The sequence below is a fragment of the Salvia hispanica genome, chromosome 6, assembly GCF_029641045.1.
Source record: "Salvia hispanica isolate PSC_SH4W2 chromosome 6, Shi_PSC_v1, whole genome shotgun sequence".
NCBI lineage: Eukaryota > Viridiplantae > Streptophyta > Magnoliopsida > Lamiales > Lamiaceae > Salvia > Salvia hispanica.
Genome location: NC_142697.1, coordinates 37304013 through 37319598, shown reverse-complemented (window position 1 = coordinate 37319598; position 15586 = coordinate 37304013). Strand labels below are relative to the sequence as shown.

Here is a 15586-nt window from a genome sequence, read left to right as displayed (position 1 = left end):
TATATAACATGTAAATACTTGACAAACACCGAAAATTTTGGCCTTTCCCACCACTCAACTTAATTATTTGGATAAGACATCATTGTTACTAGCTATCTCATTTGAATCACTTTAGTAATTTGGATAGTATTTTTGGGAATAATTATCATTCAAAAAACAACTAGATAAATGGACCCTCAATCAAATGGCCAACAAGATGATTCCACAAAATCTTTAAATTTTTATCTTAAACTATTTCATTTTTATATAAGTTCAAAAGTATCTCGAGTTCGATCTCACTATTATTATTATGATGTTTAATCTAATTCTATTTTGTGAATAAAATTATTAGACAGATTGATTACCTGTTATACTGGAAATAAAATTCAAATGTATCCTAGTGACACGTGAGAAAGTGTAAATCATGGGGGGGTTTAAAAATTTATTGTATAAGAGGTTGTGGACCACCAAAATTACACAAAAGGAATTTGCCATGGTGTGAACACTAGTCCACAAATTTAAATGTTATTTGCATCTCATCACATTATAAAAATGATTTCTAGGAGATAGAAATTTGCTTAAAGGGACTTGGGCCATCTTCTTGAGTTGGACCCTTTTTCCCTAATTTCTCAAAAATCATCTCTCCACCTGATTTCCTTCTCACCTTCTCTCTTAAGTCTTATATATACATACACACATATATAACTCTCCATATAGAGGATCGATCCTTCCTTCCAACTCTTTCAACTTAGAGTGCACAAGAGAAGAGAAATAAGTAATGGTATGAGTCCCCTTTTTCTCTCCCAAAATGTTTTAATAAAAAAATGAATCCCTTTTTTTCATACTTGTTCACTCGGACAAATCTATGCACTGAAAATCATAGTATGATGATTTTGTTCAATTTATGTCGGAATCTAATGATTAATAGATGATGAGCAGGAGGTGGAGAACACGTGGCATGGCTATGTTGATTGGAGAGGAAAACCAGCTGCCAAACACAGACATGGCGGCATGCTTGCTGCCTCCTTCGTTTTGGGTACCTCTCTCTCTCTCTTTCATACACACACAGAAATACTGTGAAAAGGGATGGGAATTCTCTCATGATCTCTCAACCAACAAATTGCTTTTTAGCGGTTGTAAAACTTTTTCTTTTATTGAACCCAAAGATATATAGGAAATTGTGATTTTTTTTTTTGTGACATGTATTTTTCTACTGTATAATCAATCACCTCATTACTGCATGTATTTTTCATTTTATGAATAAAAAATGTGGGCAGTTGTGGAGGTGTTGGAAAATTTGGCGTTTCTGGCGAATGCGAGCAACTTGGTGTTGTACCTTGCGCAATACATGCATTTTACGCCGTCTGGATCGGCAAACGCCGTTACGAATTTTATGGGAACGGCGTTTCTGCTGGCGCTGCTTGGCGGCTTCTTGTCAGATGCCTTCTTCACCACATACCAAATATTTTCAATCAGTGCACTCATCGAATTTCTGGTAATTTTGTCTCCTTTTTTATTTTATTTTGTTCTAAATGCTAGATAAATTTAATTTCGTGATGTCACAAAATTTAGCTGTTTAGGAGTTGTCTGTATATCAATTAACGCCCACCGAAATCAATTTTTGTTGGGAAATGTGAAGAGATTGGATATAGCTTAGTAGGGAGTAGTATATTTCGAAAATAAATGCTACTCCATTTCATTAATGTGTATGGTGCCTTTGTGTCAAATTGCCAACATAGTAAATATAATTTTTTTTTTCTTTTACATGAAAGATTTGTGATTATATTTAGGAATTGGTATTGGTGCTGCTTTTATATATGAATTAAATTTAATTCATGAATCTTGTAAATTAAGTAATTTGCAGAACAAATTCTTTGAGGAAAGTTGGAAAAATTGTTGTGACAGCACTTGGCAACTTGCTATGCTTTCTTAATTGGTTGCAAGTGATTTTTGTGCAATCTTTATTTTCTTTATTCTTTTTCTATACTTTTGACTAATTTGTTTTTAAATTTGAAACCGCTTTTATTTTTTTATTTAAAAAGTTGAAGAACGACCAAAGTTTGTGATCTTTTGTTGAATAAATCGATAATGAAAACTGTTGAGAACATTTATGGTATCCTACTCAACTACAATTTCCGGCTATAATAAAAAAAATTTCTACCCAAATTAAAATTTCATAAAATATTGTTCTTTTTCACTAATTTAATTTGTCATAAAATATATTTCTTTTTCATAAAATATTGATTTTTACTATTGAATAATTGCATGAGTTTCATAAAATTGTGATGAAATATCTCGTTATTTAGTTATGTTTATAGATGGTGTTAGATGTTTAGAAAAACAAAGGTTAACTAGTAATCTATGACCATAACTTCTATGAATTTTAGATTGATATACTTTATTTATTTTTACTTGATTTTACTTTATTTATATAGCACCAAGTTATTTTTCCTTTCAAGTTATATACTGTATTAAGAAAGACCTTAATTTTTTATTTATCTTGAAATTATGTTTGTGCATCATAAAAGTTACCCCTCTTCCTAATAAATTCCTATTAGAAAAGTAATAATCATATTAGCAATAATCCATGTAAGTGTTGTTTTTTAGAAATCTATTTTTGTAGTAATACGTTTAGAGATGTGAAAGTATAATTTAGCATTACCTTTTATTTAAAATAAACTGAAAGATGATAAATAAAAGCGGCGAATGGCATTCATTAATTGCATGCAATGCATTTAGGTACAACTAGGATTAAAATTGACCCTATCTTTTTCTTATTTTATATTTTAGGTTTGTCACATTAAGACAAAAAGACAAACTTCATTTTCTCGACCCTTGATTTGAAGTTTGAAAATATTTTGCTTCCCAATATTAACATTTATGTGCCATAAAACCTAATCTCTTAACCAATGTCTTCTCGCCACTAGTCCATAATATCTTCACATTCCCTATGCACCACGTAATTCAGACATTTCTCTGACTTTGAGAAAATTTGAAAATCACTTTATCATAAATAATGCTAATTACATGCATTAAATGTTTTAGAATGCAATTTCTTGATTGGTTCATAATTTATAAGATAGCGTTATTAATTTCATGAAAGTGTTTTTTGTGCACACGTGGCTCTCACTCAGATGGTTGTTAGATTACGCCACGCGCACGTTGTTTGGTGACATGTACATGATGTTTATGTATCAATACTCATAAATACATGTCATGTTGTGTAATGTATTTTATACTTTTATTTTAATAATTATGAAATTTATCATGCAAAATTTTGTAATGATATTCTGTGGCACCTATTATAAGTGATATGTGATGACAACGACGTGTACGTGTACATGTCATCGATACATATTATTAACATACTGATAACACCAACATAAGTCATTTGTATACATGAATAAAGATAGTATTTAGTACACTAACAAAATCTATATAAATTCATGCTATATTATCTCTATCAAAGAGGGTCAAGATAATTTTTCTTAACTTGATGACCAGCATTTAGTCTACATCACATTTCATATTGACAAAGATTAAAGATGCATTATTGTGTGTACTATCCCATGGTATGTATAATATGTGCTGCTTTTTTCTTCTTTTTTTTCTTCTTTTTATCTCGACAAGAATATGTGCTTACTTTTATATAAAAGCAAAACTCCACTTGTAGTAGTTTAAAATAGGCGTACCGCATATTAAAAATAGTTGCCATTTGAAGCCCAAAAGAATTACCTAAGTACCAGTTGAAATTCAAAAGGTTATAGTCCGTAGATTTTGTTGTATTTGGACCTTTAATTTATTGTTATGTCTTTCTTAGTGTTACTTCTATCTTTAATATTGTTGGTATTTGCCAATGTGAACAGGGCCTAGTACTACTCACTGTGCAAGCACAATCAAGCTCCTTAAAACCACCAGAATGTGAGGCCGGAAGCCTGGATTCGCCTTGCCGGCAAGTTCATGGTGCTAAGGCTGCAATGCTCTTCTTAGGCCTCTACTTGGTGGCTCTAGGCGTTGGTGGCATCAAGGGCTCGTTACCTCCCCACGGGGCAGAGCAGTTCGACGAGAGCACCCCACAGGGAAGGAAGCATAGATCCTCCTTTTTCAATTACTTCGTATTTTCCCTGTCGTTTGGTGCCCTCATCGCGGTCACCCTTGTCGTTTGGATCGAAGATAACAAAGGCTGGCAATGGGGGTTCGGAATCTCCACACTCACAATATTGTTGTCTATTCCAATCTTCCTAGCTGGCTCCAAATTTTACAGGAACAAGATCCCTCAAGGAAGCCCTCTCACAACAATATCCAAGGTAACATTTTTTTTGACAAGTCCATCCATGAATCATGATTATAACTAACTAAACTGTGTGCAACAGATACTCATAGCCTCCTTGCTCAACACGGGCACGACTAACGCGGTCACAAGCATGGCTGCGAGCCCTTCTCCTACAACACTCCACGACGGAGAGAACAACAAAGAGACAACAGAGTCACCACTAATATTCGACTCTCCATCTCAGAGCCTCAAGTTCCTCAACAGAGCAGTTGAGAACAAGCCAGCTTGCACCGTGCTGAAATGCACGGTGCAAGAACTGGAACAAGTGAAGATTGTACTAAAAGTCCTCCCAATCTTCGGCTGCACGATCATGCTCAACGCCTGCCTCGCTCAACTCTCCACCTTCTCGGTCCAACAAGCCGCCACCATGGACACGAAAATCGGTTCCCTAAAGGTCCCCCCTGCCTCCCTCCCTGTATTCCCGGTCGTCTTCATCATGATCCTCGCACCCCTCTACGACCACACCATCATCCCATTCGCTCGCAGACTAACCAAGTCCGAGTCAGGGATCACCCATCTACAACGAATTGGTGTCGGCCTAATCCTCTCGGTAGTGGCAATGGCCGTGGCCGCGCTAGTGGAGATCAAACGCAAGAGAGTAGCGACCTCCTCAGGGCTGATCGACTCGACCAAACCCCTACCTCTAACGTTCTTATGGATCGCGTTCCAGTACCTATTCCTCGGATCAGCCGACCTCTTCACCCTAGCCGGACTACTAGAGTTCTTCTTCACAGAGGCGCCTCCCGCCATGAGATCCCTAGCGACGTCCCTCTCTTTCGCATCGCTAGCCGTCGGATACTACCTAAGCTCTGTCATCACGTCGATTGTCAACAATGTGACAGGCGATTCAACCCACAAATCTTGGCTCTCAGGCAACAACATCAATCGTTACCACCTTGAGAGATTCTATTGGCTCTTGTGTGTGCTTAGTGGCTTGAATTTCTTGCACTATCTCTTTTGGGCTACAAGGTACAAATACAGATCCGTTGGATCAAACAAGTAGCATTTTCGAACAAACTCAAATTTTGGTCATTTTGTTTAGAGTATGTAAATATGAATCCAATGACTTGCTTGAAGCAGTGAAGGAGATCATTTTACATACTCTGACTTTTTTTTTTTTTTTGCTTTTGTTAATGTTGCAAATGTTTTCATTTAGCACTTGTATAATAATCAGTTTCTTGATCTTGAAATGGAAATTGATTCGGCACATTGTTGAGTTCCCTGTTATTTATGAAATGAGCATTATAAAAAACAATACTTTTTATAAAAATTTAAGGGAAAAGGAGAAGCAAGATGGCAGTGAAATACAACATGAATTTTCTTATCATCATCTTCCAAAAATCGGCAGAAACAAAATATTTCCACATCAGTCCTCCTACTTTTACATTTTACTCATTTAGCACCGGCTCAGCTAATTCTGAGCCAAACGCTATGACATGGTACGCCCTGGTGCACCACAAACAGCATATAATAACCCGGCGGGGCAACATTGGCATTTGGCGGCGCGCGCACGGTGACCTTATAATCGAAGGAAGAGAGCTGTTGCACGTTCTCAATGTACAACACGAGCAGCCTCTGATTCATCGCGAACGAGTGCGTGGTGAAGGAGGGGGCCACCATTGTCACGATGCACCTCGCCACATCCTGAAACAGCCCCAGCCCGAAGCTGATGGCGAATTGCTGACCGTACGATACGACCCCGTCTGCGGGCCCCTCTATCGACAGGATCGAAGGGCGGAGGTGCGAGTACGCCGCGCCGAGATACGGCGGCGCGAACGCCTCCAGGCTCAGCTCCGTGGGGTACTCCACGCCTGTGAAGTTGTACCTCACGTGCGGGTTGCTCCCGCCCACTAACACGCTGCCATCTGGCAGCAACGTGGCTGCTGAGTGGTACAGCCTCGGGATCGTCGTCGGGTTGAGCACCGTGAATCTCCGGGTCGGGTCTGGCTCGTCGGGTCGGTACATCACCGGATTCAACACCGGGTCAGACGCGCACTCCCACCCGGCTGAGCCCCGGGCCGCTCCGTTTAGAATGATCACATCTCCGCTTGGGAGAAGCAGCATGTCGGCCATGACCCGACCCATCGGCATGTCCTCCATCTCCCACTTCGGGTCCGGATCCGTGACCCGGATCCTCCCGCATGATTTTGCCGCCAAATTGAATATACCTCTCATTGCCTTCAAATACGATCCACCCCACGCGCCGCCGCAAACCATCACATCCACCGCCACAGAATCGTTCCCCCCCGTCAGCTTCAGCGGCAGCATCGCGGAGGATCCGGTAGCCGGATACGACCTCTTCTCGGCGGGAATCGGCGGGAATTGTCTGACGATTCTGTTATTGTTGTAATCTAACAAAACGGAGCGGCGGTTAGCGAAGACGAAGAGGTTTCCGTCGGGCAAGAGGTGGAGGAAGGGGTAAAGATTATTCTCTTCCTTGGGATCGGTGGTTTCTTTGAGGAACGGAAACCTAACGGTGGCGGTGAATTCATTTTTGGGGAAGAATTCGTAGCTGAAAGCTCTTCTCCCGCCGAGGATGATGATGCGGCCGTCCGGTAAGATTTGATCGGAGGCGTACCATCGCTGGACGGTCAAATTCTGCTTCAGCTCGATCCAATCGCACTGGCCGTAGGTGCAGGGCATGAAGAGGCGGATTTTGTGATCGCCGGCGTGGTATCCGCCGGTTTGGATTAGGGTTCCGTCAGCGTTGAGGGCGCCGGAGGAGCACCAGACGTCGGTCTGGACGATGAGCGGGCGGAAGGTGTTGGTGGTGACGTCGTAGAGGAGAGAATGCGCGGAGCAGTCGACGGGGACGGCCTCGTCGTTTCCGCGGCACTCCCCCGGCGGGAGGGTGAGGTTGGAGAGGCCGAAATCGGTGCGGTCGAAGATGATGACTTTGTTGTCGTAGAGAAGCTGCATATGCATTGCGGATACGCCGATTGATTGCTGGAGAAGCATCCACTCGCCGCCGCCGGGGACGGTGGAGTAGTGGGAGATTTGCTGGCGGAGGAGGGAGGTGGAGGAGTAGTTGCGGTGGAGTTGGGATGACGTTGGAGGGTGGAGAGAGAGGAGGATGAGGAGAGAGAAGAGGGAATGTAGAGAGAGATTCTTGGCCGCCATTGAAGAGGTTTCTTGAGGCTTGTTTCTTGATTTTGATCACTGCAAATATTGTGGGCGGAATTCATGGTGAATGGAAATCCTAAATTCAAGATTGGCTATATCGTAATCTATTCCTTTTGGAATGATTTTGTCTATAAATATAATCGTGTTATTAATGTGAGTTATTTTTTGTGTTGCGATTCCCTCACTGTGCGAAACTACTTCAAAATTCTTTATTACTATAATTGATTCTAATATATGAGAATTGACATCATTTCGATATCAAATTCATTATTACTGCATAATTGATACTGTGCATTAAAGTGAAAAATAGCGATAATATCAAGGCATGCATGCATGCATAAAAGTAATTCAGTGTGAACATCCAATAATATTTAAGTGATTCAATGCAAAACATCCCTTTCTCTCTGATTCAAAGAGTGTGGTCTCACTAGCATAGAATTTGTCGATTCTTAATTAAATGATCAGAGGATTATATGGGGAATAGTCCCTACTTCTGTCAATGGATATCCTTGATCTAATAAAAAAAAATCCTTTAATTATCTTCTTTTTAAAGTTTTATGGAGTATTTGTATGATAGAATTTGTATTGTATATTTTCATCTTTAATTGGACATTAATGTGGTATATTTCCATCACTATATTTGAATTAGACCAGATCCATCTTGTTCTGCATATGCGAGTAGCTATGAAATATACTACTATATGGATTAAATTAGCTTATCACATTTTAATTCATGATAGTTGTACTTTAACTAATTAATACTCTGTATATTTTTATCGTTGATACATAAATCAAAATTTTAGAATAGGTGTTAAAGTACTACTCCTTCCGTCCCAAGATAAGTGACTTGTATTCTTTTTTGGGTGTCTCACTATAAGTGACTTATTTCCATTTTTAGCAAAAAGTCATCTCTCTTACTTTATTCTCCACCTACTTTATTCTCTCTTCTCTCCTCTACTTTTCCCTCTCTCATACTTTACTCTCTCCACTTTAACTTATTTAAATACCATTTCTTAAATCCCGTGCCCAAAAGAAGTAGGTCACTTATCTTGGGACGGAGGGAGTATCATTTATACATGTTCAATAAAAAAGTTTCTAAGTTTTTTGATCGAACTATGTACCGAGAATAATTTTTGCATCGGATTGGTTGATTCATCTGCATAATTCCATTAAACAATAAATAAGTTCTTTAATAGTATACTAGCTAAGTTTATATGTTTCACCACCAAATATTTGCATATAATGTTATTTTCGATGAGTATCAAGTATCAACAAAGGGTAACACGAATTTTTAATATGTGTTCGGTATACGAAATAAGAAATGAAATGGAATTATAATTTAATTTCAAATTCTTTTTTTTTTGTTTAAAATTATATACTCATGTTGTTCAACTGTAACTGGGACATTTTTAATTCGACACATGATTTTATGTAGAATTTTTTTTAAGTAAATAGAGAAAAAAAAAAGAGAGATAAAAAAAAGAAGAGAGAGTGAGTATTTAGAAATGTGTCATTTGAGTGAGATATTTTAAAAAAACTTGTCACTTAAAATGGGGCGGAGAGAGTAGTATGTGTGTGTGCATGCACAGTTCGTATAGTGTGTAGTATGTGAGCAGTGTGTGTAGCATATGAAGCCGCCTAATTTTATGTTATAATTATATGGAATTCCAATTATCTAGTTATGATATGAAATTCAAATTGTGAAATTGAGAAGAATTATTAATTGTAATTCAATTTCAAATTCAAATATTTTGAATACCAAACATTGAATTTGGAATTGAAAACTTCAATTTCTACCTACTCAATTCCATAATATTGAAAGAAATGTTAGTAATTTCAAACAACCTTACCACGAATTGAAAGAAATGTTAGTAATTTCAAACAACCTTACCACAATGTGATCGAGTTTAATCAACTTTTTCCAATTATTCTCAATTCCCATGCATGTTATCTCTAATTCTGTTATTTTCTTCGTTTAAACTTCAAAACCAAAAATATCGCCTCTAGCTAGCTTAAGAAAATAGCATTGTTTGCATGATAAAAAAAGAGAAGTTCTACCTTGTAAACAATAATTGATTACTCTCCTTAGAAACGTAAGACATAGAGGAATTTTTGGAAGTATAAGAACGACAAATTCTATTTTTAGCAAACCATAACAAAAGTATAGAAATATTTCCCCTATCAGAAACTAACTGGAATTGGAGAAAAATATGTCCACATTTCAAATTTGTTAAAAAATTAAATAATTAAATTGCAGTGAGCTCCGGCGATTCACCGTTATCCGGCGAACTTGTGAAAATCCGGTTCATTTATCGAACCGCATCGCCCGCCGTTTACGAAGCGCCAGCTTCACACGAGGTGAGAATGTTCTCGATCACTTTTGATTTTCGCGATCAATTGCAGCCTTCAATTCTCTTTGCTGCATGCGACTTAATTGCCTAATTGAATTGTAGAAGACGTATATCACTTAGTTTGTGCCGATTGTTGAATTTGGTTACTTTCTGCGTGATTTTTGATGTTGCTAATGTAGGTTTTAATGTGTGGAAATATATTTAGCTCATTGATGATTTAATTTTGGGGAAATTATAGTTTTTTTATGTATATTGCACCCAGCGCTTTGGCAAGTGAGAAAACTGGATGAAATTTCATTTTTACAATGAGAATTTGAAATAGAATGTTGGATTTAAATGTCGAGTTAGAGTATTCCAGTGTGTGTGTTTTCTGTCGTACAGTTTGTGAATTTGTGTTGGTGTTGCAGTAAGCATTTTGGTGGAGAATTCATCTTTCGCAGCGTTTAATGACCAGAGCTGAATTGTTCTTTAGTAAAAGGATAATGTATTGGGAGATTTAATTGCCAAAGATACATTTCCATAGAATGGCACCATGGAAGGTCTAAGTGGAAGGGGTTGCTTTCAAATTGATGGCGATATTGATATCCCTGAAGATGACGGATTGATAATCATTGCAGAAGATAGTATGGTCTCTTGCTTGATCTTAATCATTTGAATTAGTCAGTTATTCGTAAACTATTATAATACATGATTAGCAGTAAAATCTTCTTTAAGCTTAAGTTCTCTGTTTCACTAAGTGAGAAATAAAAGGATATATGAAAACAAGAGAGGATTAGGAATTTAGAATGTAATGAATTTTGAGCTATAGTTACTCTGAATGTTTCTACATCAACTTTCATTTTCCATATGATGATTTTGTTAAGTTCGGTTAGTTATTTCTTGCAAACATTAAAATACTTCTCCATACGGTTTTAACTACTATTTTGCTTTTCTCAGGAGAATCCCCTGACAATTGGCCAGACGTAGTGGATATACATTCCTACCACACTTTAGATCGTAACTTTGTTCTTGCTGGTATCTGTTCAATTTTTTAATCCTTTATAAGTTATACTAACATATTTCTAGTTTTCTCAGTTACGTTCAATATGTTGGTTTTGATTATAAACATTTGTCCATGTCCTCGGAAGGTGAACAGGTCCGATTATTAATATGTTTGTCTCCAAATAAGCGTGGTTCAGACACTTTTAGGCCTTCAGAGAATGTGGTTGGACAAAGGTCCTCAAGAGAAAATGAAAAGTTTGTAGGAGGTACGAATTCAGTTTCGCATTCACAGTATGCAAGCACTGAGAAGCCGAAAGATAAAAATGGTGAAGCTAGAGAGAATCCTCATTCACAAAAGAATGCCTCAACTGGTGAATCCATGCCTGAAAATGATGATCAGAGGAAACACACTGATCAGTTGTTACAAAGATTTAAAGATTCTCATTTTTTTGCTCGAATTGCGGAGTCAAATGAACCTCTTTGGTCTGAAAGGAGTGCACAAGAAGCATGTTTCAAGTTAATGGAGACTTGTAAAGAAAAGTTGATAGGAGATTCTTCAGATACTGCACAGACTCTGAAGGACAAGAATCCTACTACGAGTGTTGTGATTGACAGAGGAGAATTGCATTCCCCCACATCTGGGGGAGTTGCCCGGGGTGCTGCCAAGTGTTGCTCCCTTCCAAATGGAGAGATAGTGGTATGTTTTTCAGAACATGAAAAAGAGTTTATAGTATTTTGTCTTCTATTTTTTATTTTGTATCCTAGGAAGGTTATAGTTGCCATTGTTATTTCGGGTTTTAGAGGGGTACAGAAATGATACATGTTTCCTAGTCTTGACCATGCAAATTTGCAACCACAATACTATGGATTAACCATTTCTATTGGTTAACATTCTCATTAAGGAAATGTATGATATAGCAGATACATTATGTCTTCTTTGGTTTACTAGATAAACAATATTGTGGTGTTTTAGGATCAATCTAACTGTAAATTGTAAAATGAAGTACATAGAAGACATTGTGGCGTCTAACTAGAAGCTGTGATGAGGTGTATACCTTTGTGTAGCATCTGTATACTTTTCTGCTAGTCATGTCTTACATTATGTGTTATGGTTCGTTATGAATCGTCTTTTATTTTTTCTAAAATAATTTTCCTTAAGTTCTATCTGTGACTATTTTCTGTTTCATGTTTGGAAGGATGCAGGTGATTTTACAGGTAAAGGTTGGGGTTGAGTTTATGTCGGATCCGGTCATCGAAATACTTCAGCTCGACAAATATCATGAAAGAAAATCATTTTTTGAGACTCAGCAAGTTCAACCTTCTTTTAATAAAGATCCTTATAAAGAATTGCTAAATTGGTTGCTTCCTGTGAATAATGCTCGTCGATCTTCTGCTCGTCCTTTATCTCCCGAGTCGAATTCCAGTCCCTGCCCAAGCATGCGGAACTCAACCTCAAAACGCTCAGTGTCTGTATCTTCTGCCTCAGAGCTTTTTTCTTTTGGTCATGCTAGGAGTTATTCTATGTCCTCACTTCAGCTGAATAAGGGACTACCAGAAGCTGTGACGAAAACCAGTGCTAGATCAAGCTCTGTCCAAGAAGATCAGTATCAGTATTCATTTAGGAGTTTTAATGATATTGAGAATAGTGGACATGAAAAGCTACTATCTTTCCGTGGTGTGCCATTAGTGCCCGAAAGATTTTCCATTCAGTGTGGTCTGGAAGGGCTTTTTACTCCTGGAAGAAGGTGGAGGAGGAAATTTGACTTGATACAGCCGCTGGAAATTCATTCCTTTTGTGTTGATTGTAACACAAATGATCTTCTTTGTGTTAATGTAAAGGTGTGAAATCTTTCGTCCTCTATTCTTCACTCTCTCACATATCCCTCATTGCGTCTAGTTAGTTTAGTGGTGATGAGTTTGATCTCTTGCGGATTGAATTGAACGCAATGATATCTAAAATGTTTTTGCAGAATGTTTCTCCTGCATATGCCCCAGATGTAGTGGTGTTCATAGATTCGATAATGGTGGTTTTTGATAAGGTCTCAAGTAGCGGACCACCATTACCTTTACCGGTTACTTGCACTGAATCTGGGAATGACTACAGTTTACCGAATTTAGCACTAAGGTTTTTGTCTGCTTCACATCTGAAATTTGAGTTCTTGCATCTAGTGGATGATCAAACTTACTCTCAGCACTTGATGTCAAATTTAATGATATCGTCATCTTTTTATTTGAATTTTTTACAGGAGAGGTGAAGAGCACTCTTTTATTCTCAAACCAGTAACAATGTTATGGAAGGATCCAAAAGTTCAGACCCATAGTAATTTGAGACGGCGTCGCACATCAACTCGAGCTGCTAAATCGTGTCCGCTCCCCTTATTCAATACTGAGTGGAAATATAGCGAAGCACCTGCTGTTCAATATGCAGTTCTTGTATCATGTCGATGCAACTATACTGGTATAAAGCCTCAAACTCTGTAATCAGAATGGTGAAATGTAAGAGTCTTTCTTAACAGTATTTTCCCATATTTGTAGATTCAAAGCTGTTCTTTCGGCATCCAGTCAACTGGAAGCCTCATTTTGCAAGAGATCTCTTGATCTCTGTTGCATCTGATACGTCGAGCCGAACAGTTGCATCTCATGGAACTCATCTACCAGTTCAGGTATGCATGGATTGTAGCATTTTCCCTCTGTTATAAACTTATAAACCACAAACTTCATCTCAAGTGGCTCAATTTCAGGCTGTATCTGTTCAAGCATCGAATATGACGCTTGATGATCTGACATTGACAATCATGACTCCAGCACCAGCACCAGCACCATCAAAATCACATTTGAGTTCATTTCCAAATCAGGTTAAGGTCACAAAAGACAGACCACGAGCAGATTCTATTAGTAACCAACTTGCGCCCTTATTTGATGTGACTCCGAGCAGTGATCTGAGCTGCACGCACTTGTGTATGCAGACTAGAGTTCCACTAGGGTATGCTACATTATACTTTCTAACCTTATGCTATTGTTTTCAATTTGTTGAAAACGCCTTCAGAGTTGGTTAACCTGTGCACCAGATGCGTTCCTTCTCAATCCACCGTGGCCGTCAATCTTGAATTACTCCCTATGACAGATGGAATAATAACTCTTGATTGCCTACAAATCGGTGTTAAGGAGAAAGGTAGTGACTTCTCAATCGTGTTTTCCATTTGCTTTATGATTAAGCTTTCATTTGTGTACGACAGGCTGTGCATATAAGCCAAATCACGCGTTGAAGATTGTTGCAGCTTCATCCGCTCCTCTGTTATAACGTAAGATTAACTAAGTTTGTTTGTGCTGCTATTGTGGTGCTGGTCTCTTAACTGCCGTTGTTGCACTCGCGATCTCGACTCAATGTACGAGCTGATTTGAACTAACCGGCATAAATAATTAGTACTAGCAAAACCCTTTTCTTCAGTCGAGTGGTTTATACAGTATCAAGCGACACTTGGTATGAATGTTTTAGATCTAAGTCAGTGTGTGCTCTAAAAGTTCAGCATTTCTTTCAATATTAACATAGTCACAATGTGTAAATTTGATGTAATGCACATGGAATGGGATGATTTGCAATATTTCCTTATAACTGGGGGAATGCTTTGCAATATTTCAATTAGAGGTCAAGATGATGAAGAGATTTGTGACATCTCTACTTTAGATATAGTTAGAGAAACTTTCGCAACATGATTCATATGGTGCAATCACTAAATTCAAGGATTATGAGATCAAATCTCCAACAAATTTCTACATGGAAACACAACTTGCTTCTGCATCACTCATAGTCCAACCTCATTTAATTAGGTGAATCAACAACTGCAGCTCTGACCTTTTTGGCAACATCATGCCCAATTAAAAATTATTGTCCGTGCAAATAAATGAGCACGACCCTCTGTAAGTCTGTATCTATCAATCATGAAAAGTAACACTTCATCGGTATATAAACAATAAACTTGCACAGTTATGATGTTTTAAAAGTCAGTACCACAAGCTACTTTTCAGATTTACTATCATATTTATTGTTGGGTGAGGGAGGTATCAGAAATGACTAATCATGAACTGATTTTTTGTTAGTCTGTTAATTGTTGTGATGGTGCATTTTCGGAAAAAAGAGGATTATTGGGTCACAATAGTCAAATTGTGGAAGCAATTGTGGTGCATTGCGTAGTGATTTTCTCCACTTAATCTTTTTTATTGAGACAATTCAAGTCTTTTGTACTGATGAAAAGCAACCATTTCGAACTTGGGAGTTTTCAATTAAAGTGGTTAACTGGGAAATTGCATCACACCAGAAGCTAGTTCACTCTTCATCATTAATGTAAACTATTTTGTCACGATAATTTATATACTACTCCTAGTACTTATTTATAAATAAACATGATCAATTGCATAAAATAACAGTACTTTGAGTTTTACTCATTTTTCGATTTATAATATAATTTTAAATCTTGACATAGTAATTTTAAATTCCTATTACCGGTCGATCGAAGTCTGCTTGAACTTCGATAAAAGTTAGGCCATGTCAAATTGTAAAACAAAAAATTAAGTGAAAGTGATGTATATGTATTTATATAATACTACTATGTAAAACCAGTGTTATAATTCATTTGAGACTGAAAAAGAAGGGAAAGAGTAAGCCAAATTGAGGTTAACATTATCAACTTTTTTCTATAATTAAAGTGGGATGTGGACTATCCAATTATGAGATTTGGAACTCATATAATTAATTACATGAAAATAAATTCTTATTTTTTCTTAACTAAAGAAATTAGAAGATCGTAAGTTATATCAACAA

At 37.6% G+C, this 15586-nt stretch overlaps 2 protein-coding genes and 1 pseudogene across 3 annotated transcripts; 2 read left to right on the top strand and 1 right to left on the bottom strand.

Annotated features, from left to right (window-relative positions):
- Positions 1-550: 550 nt before the first annotated feature.
- Positions 551-5528, top strand: NRT1:2 (nitrate transporter 1:2). The gene is made up of 5 exons (XM_048105349.2): positions 551-760; positions 919-1015; positions 1257-1474; positions 3846-4286; positions 4353-5528. The coding sequence occupies exons 1-5, from the start codon at positions 758-760 to the stop codon at positions 5313-5315; spliced, it is 1722 nt and encodes a 573-aa protein (XP_047961306.1). The 5' UTR covers positions 551-757; the 3' UTR covers positions 5316-5528.
- A 37-nt stretch (positions 5529-5565) lies between these two features.
- Positions 5566-7504, bottom strand: LOC125206780 (aldehyde oxidase GLOX pseudogene; annotated as a pseudogene).
- Positions 7505-9537: 2033 nt separating this feature from the next.
- Positions 9538-14440, top strand: LOC125205654 (uncharacterized). 2 transcript variants are annotated; one of them, XM_048104715.2, is made up of 11 exons: positions 9541-9793; positions 10194-10409; positions 10723-10800; positions 10914-11464; positions 11971-12606; positions 12738-12892; positions 13014-13225; positions 13303-13430; positions 13509-13750; positions 13836-13939; positions 14004-14440. In XM_048104715.2, exons 2-11 carry the CDS (start codon positions 10319-10321, stop codon positions 14066-14068), a joined length of 2262 nt encoding a protein of 753 aa, XP_047960672.1. In that variant the 5' UTR covers positions 9541-9793; positions 10194-10318; the 3' UTR covers positions 14069-14440. The 2 variants fall into 2 exon arrangements, with proteins under 2 accessions (XP_088917132.1, XP_047960672.1); XM_089061006.1 differs by having other exon boundaries at positions 9538-9793; positions 13836-14440.
- Positions 14441-15586: the final 1146 nt, after the last annotated feature.